Here is a 15,518-nt window from a genome sequence, read left to right as displayed (position 1 = left end):
AAACCCACAGCCAACATCATACTGAACAGCGAGAAGCTGAAAGCTTTTCCTCTGAGATTGGGAACAAGACAGCGATGCCCACTCTCCCCACTGTTATTTAACATAGTACTGGAGGTCCGAGCCATGGCAATTTGACAAAACAAAGAAATACAAGGAACCCAGATTGGTAAAGAAGAAGTTAAACTGTCACTATTTGCAGATAACATGACATTATTCATAAAAAACCCTAAAGACTCCACTCCAAAACTAGTAGAACTCATATCGGAATACAGCAAAGTTGCAGGATACAAAATTAACACACAGAAATCTGTGCCTTTCCTATACACTAACAATGAACCAATAGAAAGAGAAATCAGAAAAACAATTCCATTCACAATTACATCAAAAGGAATAAAATACCTAGGAATAAACCTAACCAAAGAAGTGAAAGACCTATACCCTGAAAACTATAAGACACTCTTAAGAGAAATTAAAGAGGACACTAACAAATTGAAATTCATCCCATGCTCTTGGCTAGGAAGAGTTAATATAGTCAAAATTGCCATCCTGCCCAAAGCAATATACAGATTTGATGCAATCCCTATCAAATTACCAACAACATTCTTCAATGAACTGGAACAAATAGTTCAAAAATTCATATGGAAATAAAAAAGACCCTGAATAGCCAAAGCAATCCTGAGAAAGAAGAATAAAGTGGGGAGGGATCTCACTCCCCAACTTCAAGCTCTACTACAAAGCCATAGTAATCAAGACAATTTGGTACTGGCACAAGAACAGAGCCACAGACCAGTGGAACAGATTAGAGACTCCAGACATTAACCCAAACATATATGGTCAATTAATATTTGATAAAGGAGCCATGGACATACAATGGGGAAATGACAGTCTCTTCAACAGATGGTGCTGGCAAAACTGGACAGCTCCATGTAAGAGAATGAAACTGGATCACTGTCTAACCCCATACACAAAAGTAAATTCAAAATGGATCAGAGACCTGAATACAAGTCATGTAACCATAAAATTCTTAGAAAAAAACATACGGAAAAATCTCGTGGATATAAACATTAGTGAATTCTTCATGAACATATCTCCCTGGGCAAGGAAAACAAAAGCAAAAATTAACAAGTGGGACTATATCAAGTTGAAAAGCTTCTGTACAGCAAAGGACACCATCAATAGAACAAAAAGGTATCCTACAGTATGGGAGAGTATATTCATAAATGACAGATCCAATAAAGGGTTGACATCCAAAATATATAAAGAGCTCACGCACCTCAACAAACAAAAAACAAATAATCCAATTAAAAAATGGGCAGAGGAGCTGAACAGACAGTTCTTCAAAAAAGAAATTTAGATGACCAACGTATGTGAAAAGATGTTCCACATCGCTGGTCATCAGAGAAATGCAAATTAAAACCACAATGAGATATCACCTCACACCAGTAAGGATGGCTATTATCCAAAAGACAAACAACAACAAATGTTGTCGAGGTTGTGGAGAAAGGGAAACCCTCCTACACTGCTGGTGGGAAGGTAAATTAGTTCAGCCATTGTGGAAAGCAGCATGGAGGTTCCTCAAAATGCTCAAAATAGACTTACCATTTGACCCAGGAATTCCACTTCTAGGAATTTACCCTAAGAATGCAGAACTCCAGTTTGAAAAAGACAGATGCATCCCTATGTTTATCACAGCACTATTTACAATAGCCAAGAATTGGAAGCAACCTAAATGTCCATCAGTAGATGAATGGATAAAGAAGATGTGGTACATATACACAATGGAATACTACTCATCCATAAGAAGAGGGAAAATCTTACCATTTGCAGCAACATGGATGGATCTGGAGGGTATTATGCTCAGTGAAATAAGCCAAGCGGAGAAAGAGAAATACCAAATGATTTCACTCATCTGAGGAGTATAAGAACAAAGGAAAAACTGAAGGAACAAAACAGCAGCAGAATTACAGAACCCAAGAATGGACTAACAGTTACCAAAGGGAAAGAGACTGGGGAGAATGGGAGGGTAGGGAGGGATAAGGGCAGAGAAGAAGAAAGGGGGTATTATGATTTGCATGCATAATGTGGAGGGTGGGAAAAAGGGGAGGGCTGTGCAACACAGAGAAGACAAGTAGTGATTCTACAACATCTTACTATGCTGATGGACAGTGACGGTAATGGGGTTTTTGGGGGGAACTTGGTATAGGGGAGAGCCTAGTAAACGTAATGTTCTTCATGTAATTGTAGGTTTATGATAATAAAATTTTAAAAATTAAATTTAAAAAAAAGAGAAGGGCTGTGTCAACTATGGTCTGGCTACATGGTGATACAGTCTGCAGCCACTAAAACCATGAAGCCCTACTAACTATGAGAGGGAAGCTACAGCATACAATGAGTAAATAAAAAGTTAAAATACAAAATGATAGTATAGTAATTAGAATGATATAAACAAAAGGTATAACTGTGGACACAAAAGGAAGCTGGTTGACTTAGAAGAATATTTTTGTTTCCCTTCCTTACTATGGTGGTAAAAAAATACATTAATATACATCCATTTGTTTACCATTTGTAAGTGTATAATTCAGTAGCATTAAATACACAATGTATTTAATGGTTTTCCACCATTATCTATACCCAAAACATTTCATCATCCCCAACATATACTGTTCTCATTAAGCTACTCCCAGTTCCTCCTTCCCTGTATCCCTGATAACCTCTGTTCTACCTTTTATCTCTACAAATTTGTCTGTTCTAGGTCCCTCATATAAGTGGAATCACACAATATTTATCCTACTGTATCTGGTTTGTTTCACTTATAGTGTTTACCAAAGCCCATACATGTTGTAGCAAATATCAGAATTTCATTCCTTTTTATGGATGAGTAATATTCTATTGTATGTACCACATTTCATCTACCCATGCATCTGTCAATGGACACCTGGTTGCTTCCACCTTGTGGCTATTGAGAATCATGTGACCATGAACACTGGTACACAGACAACTGTTCAAGTCCCTGCTGTCAATTCTTTTGGAAATACACACATGTAGCAATGGAACTGCTGGGGCCTATTTGTTTTCCTTTTTCAAAACTGCCTTTAATGCTGTTACGTTAATTTTCCCCAATAATAAGTAAAGTTCAGTAACAGGATAGTGATCCCCTAAGCATCTAGTGCCTTACTGCAACTCTTCTTGATTTCCATTCAATGGAACCCAGTTATAGGCTGTGACACAAGAAATGCCTTCTCCTCCCAAATAAACCCAAATTACTTTGCAGCTGCACCATAACAAAATGCCAGTTCATACTGTGGTTAAGACCTCAGTCTTCAAAGCCAGAGGCCAGTTGTTTAAACTCTCAGAGTCTCCATTTCCTGCTCTAGACAACAGAAATAGTAATAGTACCTACCTCATGACATAATGTTAAGATTTTTTTTAAATGGGCTGAGAGTCCAGCACTTTATAGACACCTAATATATTATATTACTATTACATTAAGTTCTGGGGATTGACAAGTCACACAGTATCAAGGGTCCCTTACAGTAGTAATCCTCTTACCATTATCTACATTCTCAAAAAGAAAAAAATGCATGTTGATAATGTAGAAATATGATAGTTATGTAAATATATTATACATTCATATAAATATATTATATATTCACATAAATATATTAAATTTATGACAATAAAGCAATACATGTTAGTAATAAGATCCCCTCTCAACAGTCGAATCTAAAATTCATACTTCATAAGGACTTACTACATTTCATCTGATGGATGTATTTTAGCAATTCCCTTATTTTGGAAGCAGATCTAAGTAATTATCAATGGTTAACCCAATTAACAGTTGAAGAAACCTACACAAGAAGAATCAAAAGCCCAACTGATTTCACGTGTGGCTCCAGAAATCAGTTTCTCTTCTCCTTATTCTTCCCTTCTGTATAAAGGACTTTATTATGCAATCAAAGATCAAGAAGTATTGTATGTTTTGCAAGCTTTCCAACGAATTTTATTTCAAATTTGAAAAACAACAGTAGTGAACGTTAAATTGTTTTCATGAAGTACTTTTATCAATATCAATTAGCCTTATAGAATAAACAAAACTAATGCATCAGGATGTTTTTTTACGAAAGACTATAAATAATCTACCTGTCTAACAATAGGAGAGTATTTAAATAATTCACAACACATTCAATCAAAGTGGTTCTTAAGTTTTTAGGCCTTAAGACCCCTTCACCTTCCTAAAAATTATTAAGACTCTCAGAAAATTTTTGCTCATGTGGGTTATATTTATATTTACTGTTATTAAAAAAAAAGTGGGAAATTTTTAAAACATAAGAATACACAAGCATACATTCTATTTGCCATCAGAGAACAATGTCATCCCATGTCATACAGTATCATAAAGACTCTACTGTACACTCATCATGAGAGAATTAGAGTGAAAAAGCCAATAATGTAGGACCCCAACCTCCCTGAGAAATAAGTTAGCCTAAGAGTAGCCATCTTGAAGCCCAAAAAGCCATTCTGATATATGACTCAGAGGGAACAACTGAAACCAGGTAACTCCTCTGGAAAAACAAGTTAATCAATCATGACTGCTGGCAGCGCTAACCTCTCAGTTAGTTAATCATAAATGCCGACCCTACCTTGCTACACCCCCAGGACGTGGCACTAACCCAGAAATCGTAGGTTTGAAAAATTACTGCCTTTGTAGTATTGTTATCTTGCTATGTAGTATTGTTATCTTGTTATTACAAAACAATCTGTAACCATGGTAATCCTCTAGGGCTGAATGCCTCAGAAAATCCTATATAACCACTTAGTTGTAAGTGCTCAGGGTCCTCGTTGAGACCTGCTGCGACGGGCTGACTTGGACCCCAACTAGTTGGCTTCCGAATAAATTCCTCTTGCTTGTTGCATCAAGAAACGTCTTTGGTGAGTGATTTGGGGCGGCGCCTTCCTCAGGGGAATCCAACAATAACATTTCACTATTCTTATGCTAGTAATAGCTCACAGATCACTTGAAAGAATTAGGAGACTCCCAGAGATCCCTGGATCATACTTTGAGAACCACTGATCTGGCCCAGGGATCAGCAATCTTTTTCTGTAAGAGCCACAAAATAAATACTTTAGGCTTTGCAAGCCATATATTCTCTGTTGCAATTACTCATTTTTAGCACAAAAGAAGCCAAAGGTTGCATATAAACAAATAAGCATGGTTGTGTTCCAATAATACTTTATTTACAAAAACAAGCAGTAGGCTAGATTTTTTCCTATGGACTATTATTATCTGCTGACCCCTGATTGAGACAATGGAATGTGAGGCAGGTAGTACTATTATCTTGTAGAAATGTTCATACTGAAAGGGAAGAATATTTATAATTAAACTGGTAATAAATTAGAAAGTGGAAACAGAACATAATAAAAACACATTTACAGGATGACTTCAATGTGTCTAAAAGAATGTATGCATGCATGTGTGTGTATATGTATACATATGCATATGTGCATGTGTGAAATTGTAAAACATTTCTAGACCAAAAATTATCAGTGATTATCTCTGGTTCATGGTTTACATGTGATTTTTTTTCTTCTCATTAATTTGTATTTTATAAAATGTATATGCATTACTGTCATTATAAATTTTCTTAAAAGATTTTTCTTAGATAATTAAAAGAAAAGCAATCTTTGGAAGACCTGACATTTATAAGCTCCACTCATTTTCTTTAAGAAACATGACTGTTTCACAGAAGACACTGTTTACCTGTTCTACCGCCAACTGTCTGGGAAGCCCCTTCAGTCCCATTAGGTCCTTGTGGAACTATTTCAAAAACATAGCTGGTTGCAGGCTGCAGACCATTAATGACAATACTTAGGTTGGTAGTTGTGTTTACTGGAGTTTCTCCACATGGGGTGATACATATCTTAAAGGAAACTGAGTCATTGCTGCTCCAAGCTAAGCCAATTTCCCTTATGCTGACACTTGTCACTCGAAAGTCAGAAACTGGAGTAGGACCTGCAGGAAGAAAGTAAATGACTAGATTAAGAATCTATTTCTCCAGAAAACAAGGGTGCCTGAACCTCACAAATACTTATACAAATTAAAGGCACATTTGGGACACCTGACCTCTTTTTTACCCTTCTTTGTATTATCACCTACAACACAAGCCCCTCAGAAACTGGCATTTCTGTCCATTGATAGAACACCTGACTACAAGAGTGCAGAAATGCGTGCTTAGGTTGTACGAAGTCACTCACGGGAATGAGAGGAGGCATAAACCCTAAGTGGGCAGGGGCTCAAGTTCTGGAGGAAGACCTTGGCAACTGCTGGTTGCTTTATTTTCAATACATCATAAACCTCCCAGAGCCTCTGTTTAGGGAGGTGCAACAGAGGCTACAGTTGACCCCCAAAATCCATTCCCCCTTTTTCCTTAGTCATACACTCCTGTGGAGTAAAGACTACATTTCCCAGCCTCCCCTGCAGCTAGATTAGACATGCAAATAATTTCTGACGATGAGATGTGAGCAGAAGTGCTATGTAGCTTCCAGTAAGTATCCCTAAAGCATGGAACACTACTTCTGCCCTTCTTCCTTTCTGTAGCTGGAGTATAGATGTGATGACTGGAGCTCAAGCTGCCTAGCTCTTGAAACAATATTGTGGCTGTGGTGGTAGCTATGACCTCTGGATCCCAGGACTGCAGTGCAGAACATGCATTCCTGGAGCCAACAATAGCCAGGGCTGCTGTCGGACCAAGCTGGTGGCGCCCCCGTGGGGAGTTCGACACCCTCAACAGTTATTAGTTAACTGTATCCCCTCAAAATTCGTATGTTGAAGTCCTAATCCCCAGTGCCCCAGGATGTAACTGTTATTTGCAGACAGTGTCTTTAAAGAGGTAATTAAGGTAAAATGAGGTGATTAAAGTGGGCCCTGATCCCATGTCTGGAGTCCCTATCAGAAGAGGAGATAAATTCACAGACTTGCACAGACCAAAGGGCAACCATGTGAAGATACAAAGAGGAGACTGCCATCTACAGGCCAAGGAGGGAGGCCTCAGAAGAAACTGACCCTGCATCCCTTCATCTCAGGCTTCTCAACTCCAGAAGTGTGAGAAAATAAATATCCACTAAGCCTCCCAGTCTGTGGTACTTGTCATGGCAGCCAGAGCAAACTAACGCACCAGCCCTTCCAAAGGTTCTGTGGATCCTCGATTCCCAGGACGAAATGAAATACCTCATAGCTTCTGTTTGCTACCACAGAGCCCTGACTGATACTATACCATCCATCCTGCCTAGTGCTGGGCCTCTTACAATGACAGAGAAACTCCTGTCTTCTTTAAGCCATTAATACTTGGGGAGTTTTTGTTACTCACAGATGAACCTAATCCTAACTAATAGATTAAACAGTTAAAAAAGTAATCCTGCCATTTGGGACAACATGGATGAACCTAGAGGGTATTATGCTCAGTAAAATAAGCCAGGCAGAGAAAGATAATAAACAACATATGATTTCATTTACACGTGGAATCTAAAAAAAAAAAAAAACACCAAAATAAACAAACATCAACAGACTCATAGACACTGAGAAGTGACTGGTGGTTACCATGGAGTGAGGCTGGGATGGGTGGGTAACACAGGTGAAGGGGATAAAGAGACACAAAATCACAATCATAATATAAATTATTCACAGGGATGAAAGGACAGCATAGAGAATATAGTCACTAGTTCTGTAACATCTTTGTTATGTTGACAGAATAGTAACTACACTACTTGGGGTGAGCATTTAATAATGTAGATAACTGTCAAATCACTATGCACCCTGTAATGGTCATAATTTATCTATGAAAGGAGGGACAACAGTAGGGACAACTGTCAAATGTTGTATACTTGAAACCAATATAACACTGTATATCAACTATACTTAAATTTTTTTTTTAAAGTTGTATATTCTTTTCTGCATGACACTTGCTTTCAACTTCCTGGAGAGAAAACCCCAGAACATACAGCAAGATCTCCATCTCATTCTCAAGATTTTACATTTTTTGTCAAGATCCAGAGAAAAAAAAATTTTTTTTTACTTCTAACAATACCATAGATGTAAACAAAACAAATTTTTTTACAGTGTCCTTTGGGGAGATTTTAATAAATCTCTTAGTTAAAATAAACTTGAAAAATGTATAGAAAAAGAGAACAAATAATGAAAAGGTCCTTAATTGGAGTAGTTATGTCATCAACAAATATCTAGGTTTCTGCTGTTGTCCCTCCTTTCATAGATAAATTATGACCTAGTTACAGGATGCATGTCATTTCTTAGTAAGGGCTGTAGCCTCACTCAGCATTTTTATAGCTGTTAACAAAATTAAAAAGTGACGAAGTGACAGCAGATTCCATTAACCCCAGAAGGCCAGCCCAGGAGACATTCGTAAGGAAGCCTATAATATGCTTCGCCGGAAGCAACACCAACTTGAGTAAAGCATTCTTGCGGAATGAGCCCTGGGTCTGGAGCCAGCACCCTAGGTTCACATCCTGGCTCTGCTGCTCACTAGCTCTGTGGCCTGAGGCAAACTGTTCAGTCATGCTTGGCTGCAGTTTTCTCACCTGTGCCACAGGGATCCTAATACCTACCATGAAGGCAGCTGCAATACTCGTAAAGCTCCCAGTCCAGTGGGGTACCGATGCTAGTCCACTACTACACTGCTGGTACACCATTCTTGTTTTACCTCCAATTACCGGAGAGAAACCTTTTTATTTGCTGCCTATCATTTTATCTTTAAGGGACAACAAAGCAAAGGAAGGATGAGATACAGCTGTGCCCTGCTTCATTATAACGTTGGCACCCAAAGGGCAAAGGGAGAGGAGCAGCCAGGTCCTTCTGTCTCTGCATATCAGTTTATTTTAGGCTCTGTCACACTGGAATGGTTGTTATAAGCACCGGCTGGAGTTCAGACAGACCAGATAGCTAAGCTCACCTCTCTCACTTACCAGCTGTGACACCTGCCTAAGGCACACCTCTCTTAGTCCTGGCTTCCCCATCCATAAAGTAAGGCTAATACCCACCATGTCACAGACTTGAGAACATTAAACAGGACAGCACAAAGAACGCAGGTTGCATGAAGCTCAACACGTGCGTAGGGCCGGCCAGTGATCCCTGTTATTATAGGGCATGTGCTGAAGGGGCCACAGTCCCTGTGGACCCACCACTGAGCTGTGCTTTCCTTGATGGCAGGAACAGGGCTCTGTGTACCTGAGCCTGGCACACAGCAGGAGGAGACAGGGGTCAGCAAAACAATGAGCAAACTCACGGGTGTACACTTGTAGAAACTCCGGCATGCCCCCTGAACCACTGACAAGGAAAGGATACACTGTGATGTTATATAAGGTACTCGACGTGAGGGAAGAGATGATGGCATGGGTGTCACTGACGTTGAAATCGAGGATGGAGTCCTTGCTGGTGACCTGAATGTTGTAGATATAGACACAGGACTTATTACTGTCCATTTTCCAGGACAGGGCCATGATGGTGGCACTGATGTTCACGACTTTAAGGTCAAAAGTCTGACTGGAATCTGTGATGACACAAGAATGGCCACATCAGAGAGAGAGGAAGCTGTCATCAGGGCACATCATCTGATCCAAGAAACACATTCAGAGTGTTCCTTCCTGTTGTACACCATTTAACCACAACCACAACATACACCAATGTGGGGGGTGCCCAGCAAAAGTCAGAAATCATCTTCAGTGAAGAAACAGCCTGGCCAGTTGGAACTGCATAGGTACTTTTGTTCTTGTGTGTTGCCTCTTATGGACAGGATGGACTTCTCAAATAATATGGACTCCACATGCCTTGCCCTAAGTGCTGTGTGACCCAGAAAAGTTCTCAAGCATAAATCACACAAGAATAAACACTACACTATACATGATCAATTAAAGATCACAGACTTTAGCATGAGATGGGGCTCAATTCCAGGGTCAGTTCTGCTTTAATAGCCAGGTGGATCTAAGGAAAATCACTTGAGCTCCAATTCCTCATCTATAAAATCAAAATAACAATCCTAACCTCAAGGAAAGATAATACAAGAGTGCCTGTATTTTGCACTTGTCCACCCCACCCTCCCGACCCATCCTCTCTGCCTGCTCTGGGCCCTGGAAGGCTGACCCCCGCACACTGCATTGTTGGGTTCGGGAGAGGGCAGGGGGCACTCTGCCAGATGGCCTGGGGTCACGTTCCACCAACCAGCAATATGGGCAAGCTACTTGGAGGCTGGGGAGAAAGCTATTGGAGTCTTTCTCCCCACAGTCTCATCAGCACCAATCCAAAAAGCCTCCAAATACCAGTCAATTTACAGAGTGGGAATGCTAATAACTTTTGGGTAAAAAGCATCAATGTGCATGTCAACAAATTTCAATAGGAAGATGAGTATACACTCCAAGGTCAGGTCAAAAAAGGAAACTCATTTTTCATCTCAAAGGGAAAATACTTAACTAACATCAACAAAATGAAATCTATTTACAGGAGAAAAATATCACACCAGTTTGTCTCACTGGCTAGTACGCAGAGATATCAAAGAAAGACATGAAGTAGCAGTGCCTAGAATCTGCACACAGTAGCTGCTCAGTATGTTTTACTGAGCTGGAAGATTCCTGGCCCCAGAGTTAGGAAGAAATTCACTGGATCTGCTCAGTCCAAAATCTCTTCCAGAAAATTACCTCTGACAACAAAACCACTTGTGAAGCAAGAGAGAACCAGAATCACAGAAGATGAAACTTTGTGCTAGAAAATTGTGACGGAAATTATTTTACAAAATTTAACATACTTGTGCTGAAATCTATGCACTGGGGCTGTCCTTCTGTGCCATCTGCTGCTTGAGAATGAACAGGTGCCTTGTTCGGTGCATGAGACGTTAACCCAAAATCCAGGACTTGTGTGTGGAAAGTCAGAGGCCTGTCAGAGGGCGGGTCTGTATGATGGAGAGGGTAGGCAGGAGCAGTGGGGCTCCCAGGTGGCTGAGTGAAGGTCTCTGTGTTGTTAGCATCTGTTTCAAATATCAAAGGAAAGACATTAACTGCAACAGAACCATGTCCCCTCTTCTTTCAGCGTCTCTGCCCTCCTCCATAGGATAACAGATACATCAGATATTACCCACAGTTAGTACTCCACAAATCTCTCTCCCCTTACTCCCCCACAGAGATACACCGCCTCCTGAAAAGACCCTGACATCGGGTAGATATTTCACTTTCTTGGTTTTGTCCCAGGTACTCTTCCAAGCTTAGCTATTTGTATCTCTCCCCATTCTTTCAAGAAATCATCTTCTCCCACCCAGCTGCAAATGTGGCTAGGGACAACCACATGATTCAAACTTGGCCCATCAGAGCCCACTCTCAAGGAATCTCTCCCCCCAGACAGGAACCCTGCTGACAGGGAGTGTAACAGGAGAATGGCCCAGTGGCCATTTCTCCTGAAGTTGTGTAAAGGAAGCCAGTTCAAGAACAAAGCTGATAAAAAGAAAGAAGCAGGGAGAAGAGAGGAAAGTCATCTCATCTCTCTTCAAGGCCTTGCTGCCCATAGCAGAGGAATAAACATGAGCTAGTAAGTTGCTCAATTAAGCTATTCAATGTCTAGTTTCTGTCTCTTGTGATCAAGAATCCTAACACCCATTTTATAGTTCTCTTTCCTTATGTGTAAAACGGGGATTGAGAGCTTGTTCTCAATTCACAGGGTCACCCCTGAAAATGTTTTGAAATCTGCAAATGACTAGTCCATTGTCAGTGTGGAAGTCACCTGCCAGATTTGCCTGCTCAGCGTCCCTTTTCTCAATGGTTGTAGTATGTTCCTCCAGTGGCCCTACTTGGATTAACATCTGTTATTTGTTCAACCAAACTTAGAAGTAGCTAAAGGGGCCAGCATCTTTCTGAGATGACAGACTGCAAAGAATTTGCACCCCCACTGCTATTCTGAGCCCCACTGCGCTGACATGTGAAATTTTTCCTTCCTTCTTCATTTTTTCTGTAGTTGCGAGGTCACACTAAAATTGGAGAAGCCCTCTATAAATTCTAAAACTCAAATACAACAACAAATATAATAGCAGTATTTTTTCAATATATTAAGTTACTGAGAAAAAAAGCAAAGCATACTTCTGTAACTCACCTAAGCCACTTTCTGTAGCCAGGGGATCTCTGTGGTTCTCATATGATTCTAAAAGATACAGGGTGATGTTATGTTGAATCCCTGGCTTCAGGTCTGAAATGTTAGCTGTTAAGTCTTGAGTCAACTCCTCGCAGCTTCTAATGCTTTCAAGAAGTATCTGGCAGGTGACAGTGCCATTTTCACTTTTCCAGATAAGAGCAACTTGCATCACACCCACAAAGGCAAGACGAAGACCAGAAATTGGATGAGGTTCTATTTTAAAAACATACAATGGGAATTGATGGAGCGAGATATCTGTAGTCACTTTTCATTAAGAATGACCAGGATCATTGATGTTTCAATTGACCTACTGAAAACAATTCCTTTTTATTAGAGTCCAGTCCAGTGCCATTCTATCATTGCACAGAAGGAAAAATATATATACTATTATGCAAAAAAGAGAAGAGAATATACCTTAAAGCCACAGTTTTTTAGGATCTGTACTATTCTCCTGGACAGGTAAGTCCAACGGTGATTTAACACTCTTGTAAACTGGCTCTTTTAAACAGTAGCATTTAATTACATTTGTTTAAACATGAGAAATGGGGTATTATATAAAGCAATTTTTTGCTATGTCTAATGGTCTTGATTCAAGATAATACAAATAATACCATTTCCTAGTACCATGTTATTTCAGCTGAAGAAATCATCCCTGTATTCCAAACCCAAGAGGATATTTCAGAAGACTTCCAATCTATACCCTCCCTCATGCCATTCTTTCCATCACTTTATTTGTCTGGTGGCAACATAAATCAAACCATTTCAGCCAAAATGACATCCACTCCCTACATTCTTTAGATAAGAACATGAAACACAGAGAGGCACGGCAGCGTGCTCAAAAGCACAGCTTACTGGTAGCATGAGGAAACTGGAACTCAGGGCTCCAGCTTTAACCACATAAAAGCATAAACAGTGCTACAGATGGAGCCAAAACAGTGCCTGCAGTCTGCAGGCAAGTGGCTGAACTGGAACACACTGCTGAAGGTGTCCGTAGGAACTGTCCAGCTCTGAAGCAAGCTAATCCACTCTATGATTCTATTCTCCCATCAAGTTTTCCTGATGCAAAGACTTCTAACTTGGGTCACACATGTCCTTTTTTTTTTAAGAAATGTAACACCTGGGGGGATTATGATCCCCAACGTCAAGCTCTACTGCAAAGCCACAGTAATCGTGGCAATTTGGTACTGGCACAAGAACAGACCCGTAGATCAATGGAACAGAATAGAAAGCCCAGACATAAACCCACACATATATGGCCAATTAATATACAATAAAGAAGCCACGGGAGACAGTTACATATCTTAATAGAAAATATCTAAAGCATTTTTTAAAGTACTTAGATTGTCATGCATATGTGCATACTCTACAGCTTTTATTGTCTTGTCTCTTGTCAGTAGACCTTCAGTATACAGTATGATGGGGTTTGCCAGTCAGGTTAGTCAGCACCAGCATCTGTCCAGCTGTTAGGTATATTACGATTCATTTAAAATCTGTTCTATCCCAACTATAGGCCAACGTGCTGTATCCGAGGTATGTGCTGTAATTTGATTTATGTACACTAGAGCACACTGTAGAAAAATCTTAGCTTCATTAGTAATATGACACATGTATATAGTGAGATGTCTTTATTGTGTGCTTTGCATATTTTGCAAATATGCATGTCATTATTTTTCTTCTTTGTTTAAGCAGTGTTTGGCCTTGAAGAGTGATATGCTTGCTGCTTAATCAAAGGATTAAAAAGTCAAAGATGAAAATATACATATGCATACGATAAAGCAGCCATGGACATACAATGGGGAAATGACAGCCTCTTCAATAGCTGGTGTTGGCAAAACTGGACCACTACATGCAAGAGAATGAAACTAGACTATTGCCTAACCCCATACACAAAAGTAAACTCAAAATGGATCAAAGGCTTGAATGTAAGTCATGAAACCATAAAACTCATAGAAAAACATAGGCAAAAATCACTTGAATATAAACATGAGCAACTTTTTCCTGAACGCATCTCCTTGGGCAAGGGAAACAAAAGCAAAAATGAACAAATGGGACTACATCATGCTAAAAAGCTTCTGTACAGCAAACGACACCATCAGTAGAACAAAAAGGCATCCTACAGCATGGGAGAATATATTTGTAATGACATGCCAGACAAGGGGTTAACATCCAAAATACATAAAGAACTCATATGCCTCAACAACCAAAAAGCAAATAACACCATTAAAAAATGGGCGGAGATCATCAGAGAAATGCAAATTAAAACCACAATGAGATATCACCTCACACCAGTAAGGATTGCCACCATCCAATAGACAAACAACAACAAATGTTGGTGAGGATGTGGAGAAGAAAGGGGAACCCTCCTACACTGCTAGTGGGAATGTAAATTAGTTCAACCATTGTGGAAAGCAGTATGGAGGTTCCTCAAAAATCTCAAAATAGAAATACCATTTGACCCAAGAATTCCACTCCTAGGAATTTACCCTAATAATGCAGCAGCCCAGTTTGAAAAAGACATATGCACCCCTATGTTTATCGCAGCACAATTTACAATAACCAAGAAATGGAAGCAACCTAAGTGTCCATCAGTAGATGAATGGATAAAGAAGATGGGGTACATATACACAATGGAATATTATTCAGCCATAAGAAGAAAACAAATCCTACCATTTGCAACAACATGGATGAGCTAGACGGTATTATGCTCAGTGAAATAAGCCAGGTGGAGAAAGACAAATACCAAATGATTTCACTAATCTGTGGAGTATAAGAACAAAAAAAAAAAACTGAAGGAACAAATCAGTAACAGACTCTCAGAACCCAAGAATGGGCTGACAGTTACCAAAGGGAAAGGGACTGGGGAGGATGGGTGGGAAGGGAGGGACAAGGTGGAAAAAGACGCATTACGATTAGCAGACATAATGTAGCGGTGGGGGGCATGGGGAGGGCTGTACAACACAAAGAAGACAAGTAGTGATTCTACAGCATCTTACTATGCTGATGGACAGTGATTGTAATGGGGTATGTGGGGGGGGACTTGATGGGGGGAGTCTAGTAAACAATGTTCATGTAATTATAAATTAATGATACCAAAATAAAATAATAAAATAAAATAAAATAAATGGGCAGAGGATATGAACAGATAATTCTCTAAAGAAGAAATTCAGATGGCCAACAGGCACATGAAAAGATGCTCCACATCACTAATCATCAGGGAAATGCAAATTAAAACCACAATGAAATATCATCTCACACCAGTTAGGATGGCCAAATTCAAAAAGAGAAACAGCAACAAATGTTGGTGAGGATGAGGAGAAAGGGGAACCCTCCTACACTGCTGTTG

At 39.8% G+C, this 15,518-nt stretch overlaps 1 protein-coding gene across 9 annotated transcripts in view; it reads right to left on the bottom strand.

Annotated features, from left to right (window-relative positions):
* The window catches only part of PTPRJ (protein tyrosine phosphatase receptor type J), a 240,142-nt gene that overhangs the window by 52,403 nt on the left and 172,221 nt on the right, over positions 1-15,518 (bottom strand). For 8 of the 9 annotated variants that reach the window (XM_073216573.1, XM_073216568.1, XM_073216569.1 and 5 more), the window contains exons 4-7: positions 12,137-12,388; positions 10,806-11,024; positions 9,294-9,557; positions 5,759-6,010 (exon numbers count right to left, since the gene is read on the bottom strand). In XM_073216573.1, the coding sequence (XP_073072674.1) occupies positions 5,759-6,010; positions 9,294-9,557; positions 10,806-11,024; positions 12,137-12,388 (987 nt within the window). The remainder of the gene's footprint in view (positions 1-5,758; positions 6,011-9,293; positions 9,558-10,805; positions 11,025-12,136; positions 12,389-15,518) is intronic. The other variant, XM_073216574.1, reaches the window with a different exon arrangement.

Source organism: Manis javanica, chromosome 11 (assembly GCF_040802235.1).
Source record: "Manis javanica isolate MJ-LG chromosome 11, MJ_LKY, whole genome shotgun sequence".
NCBI classification, from domain to species: Eukaryota; Metazoa; Chordata; class Mammalia; order Pholidota; family Manidae; genus Manis; species Manis javanica.
This window is presented reverse-complemented; position numbering and strand designations above follow the sequence as displayed.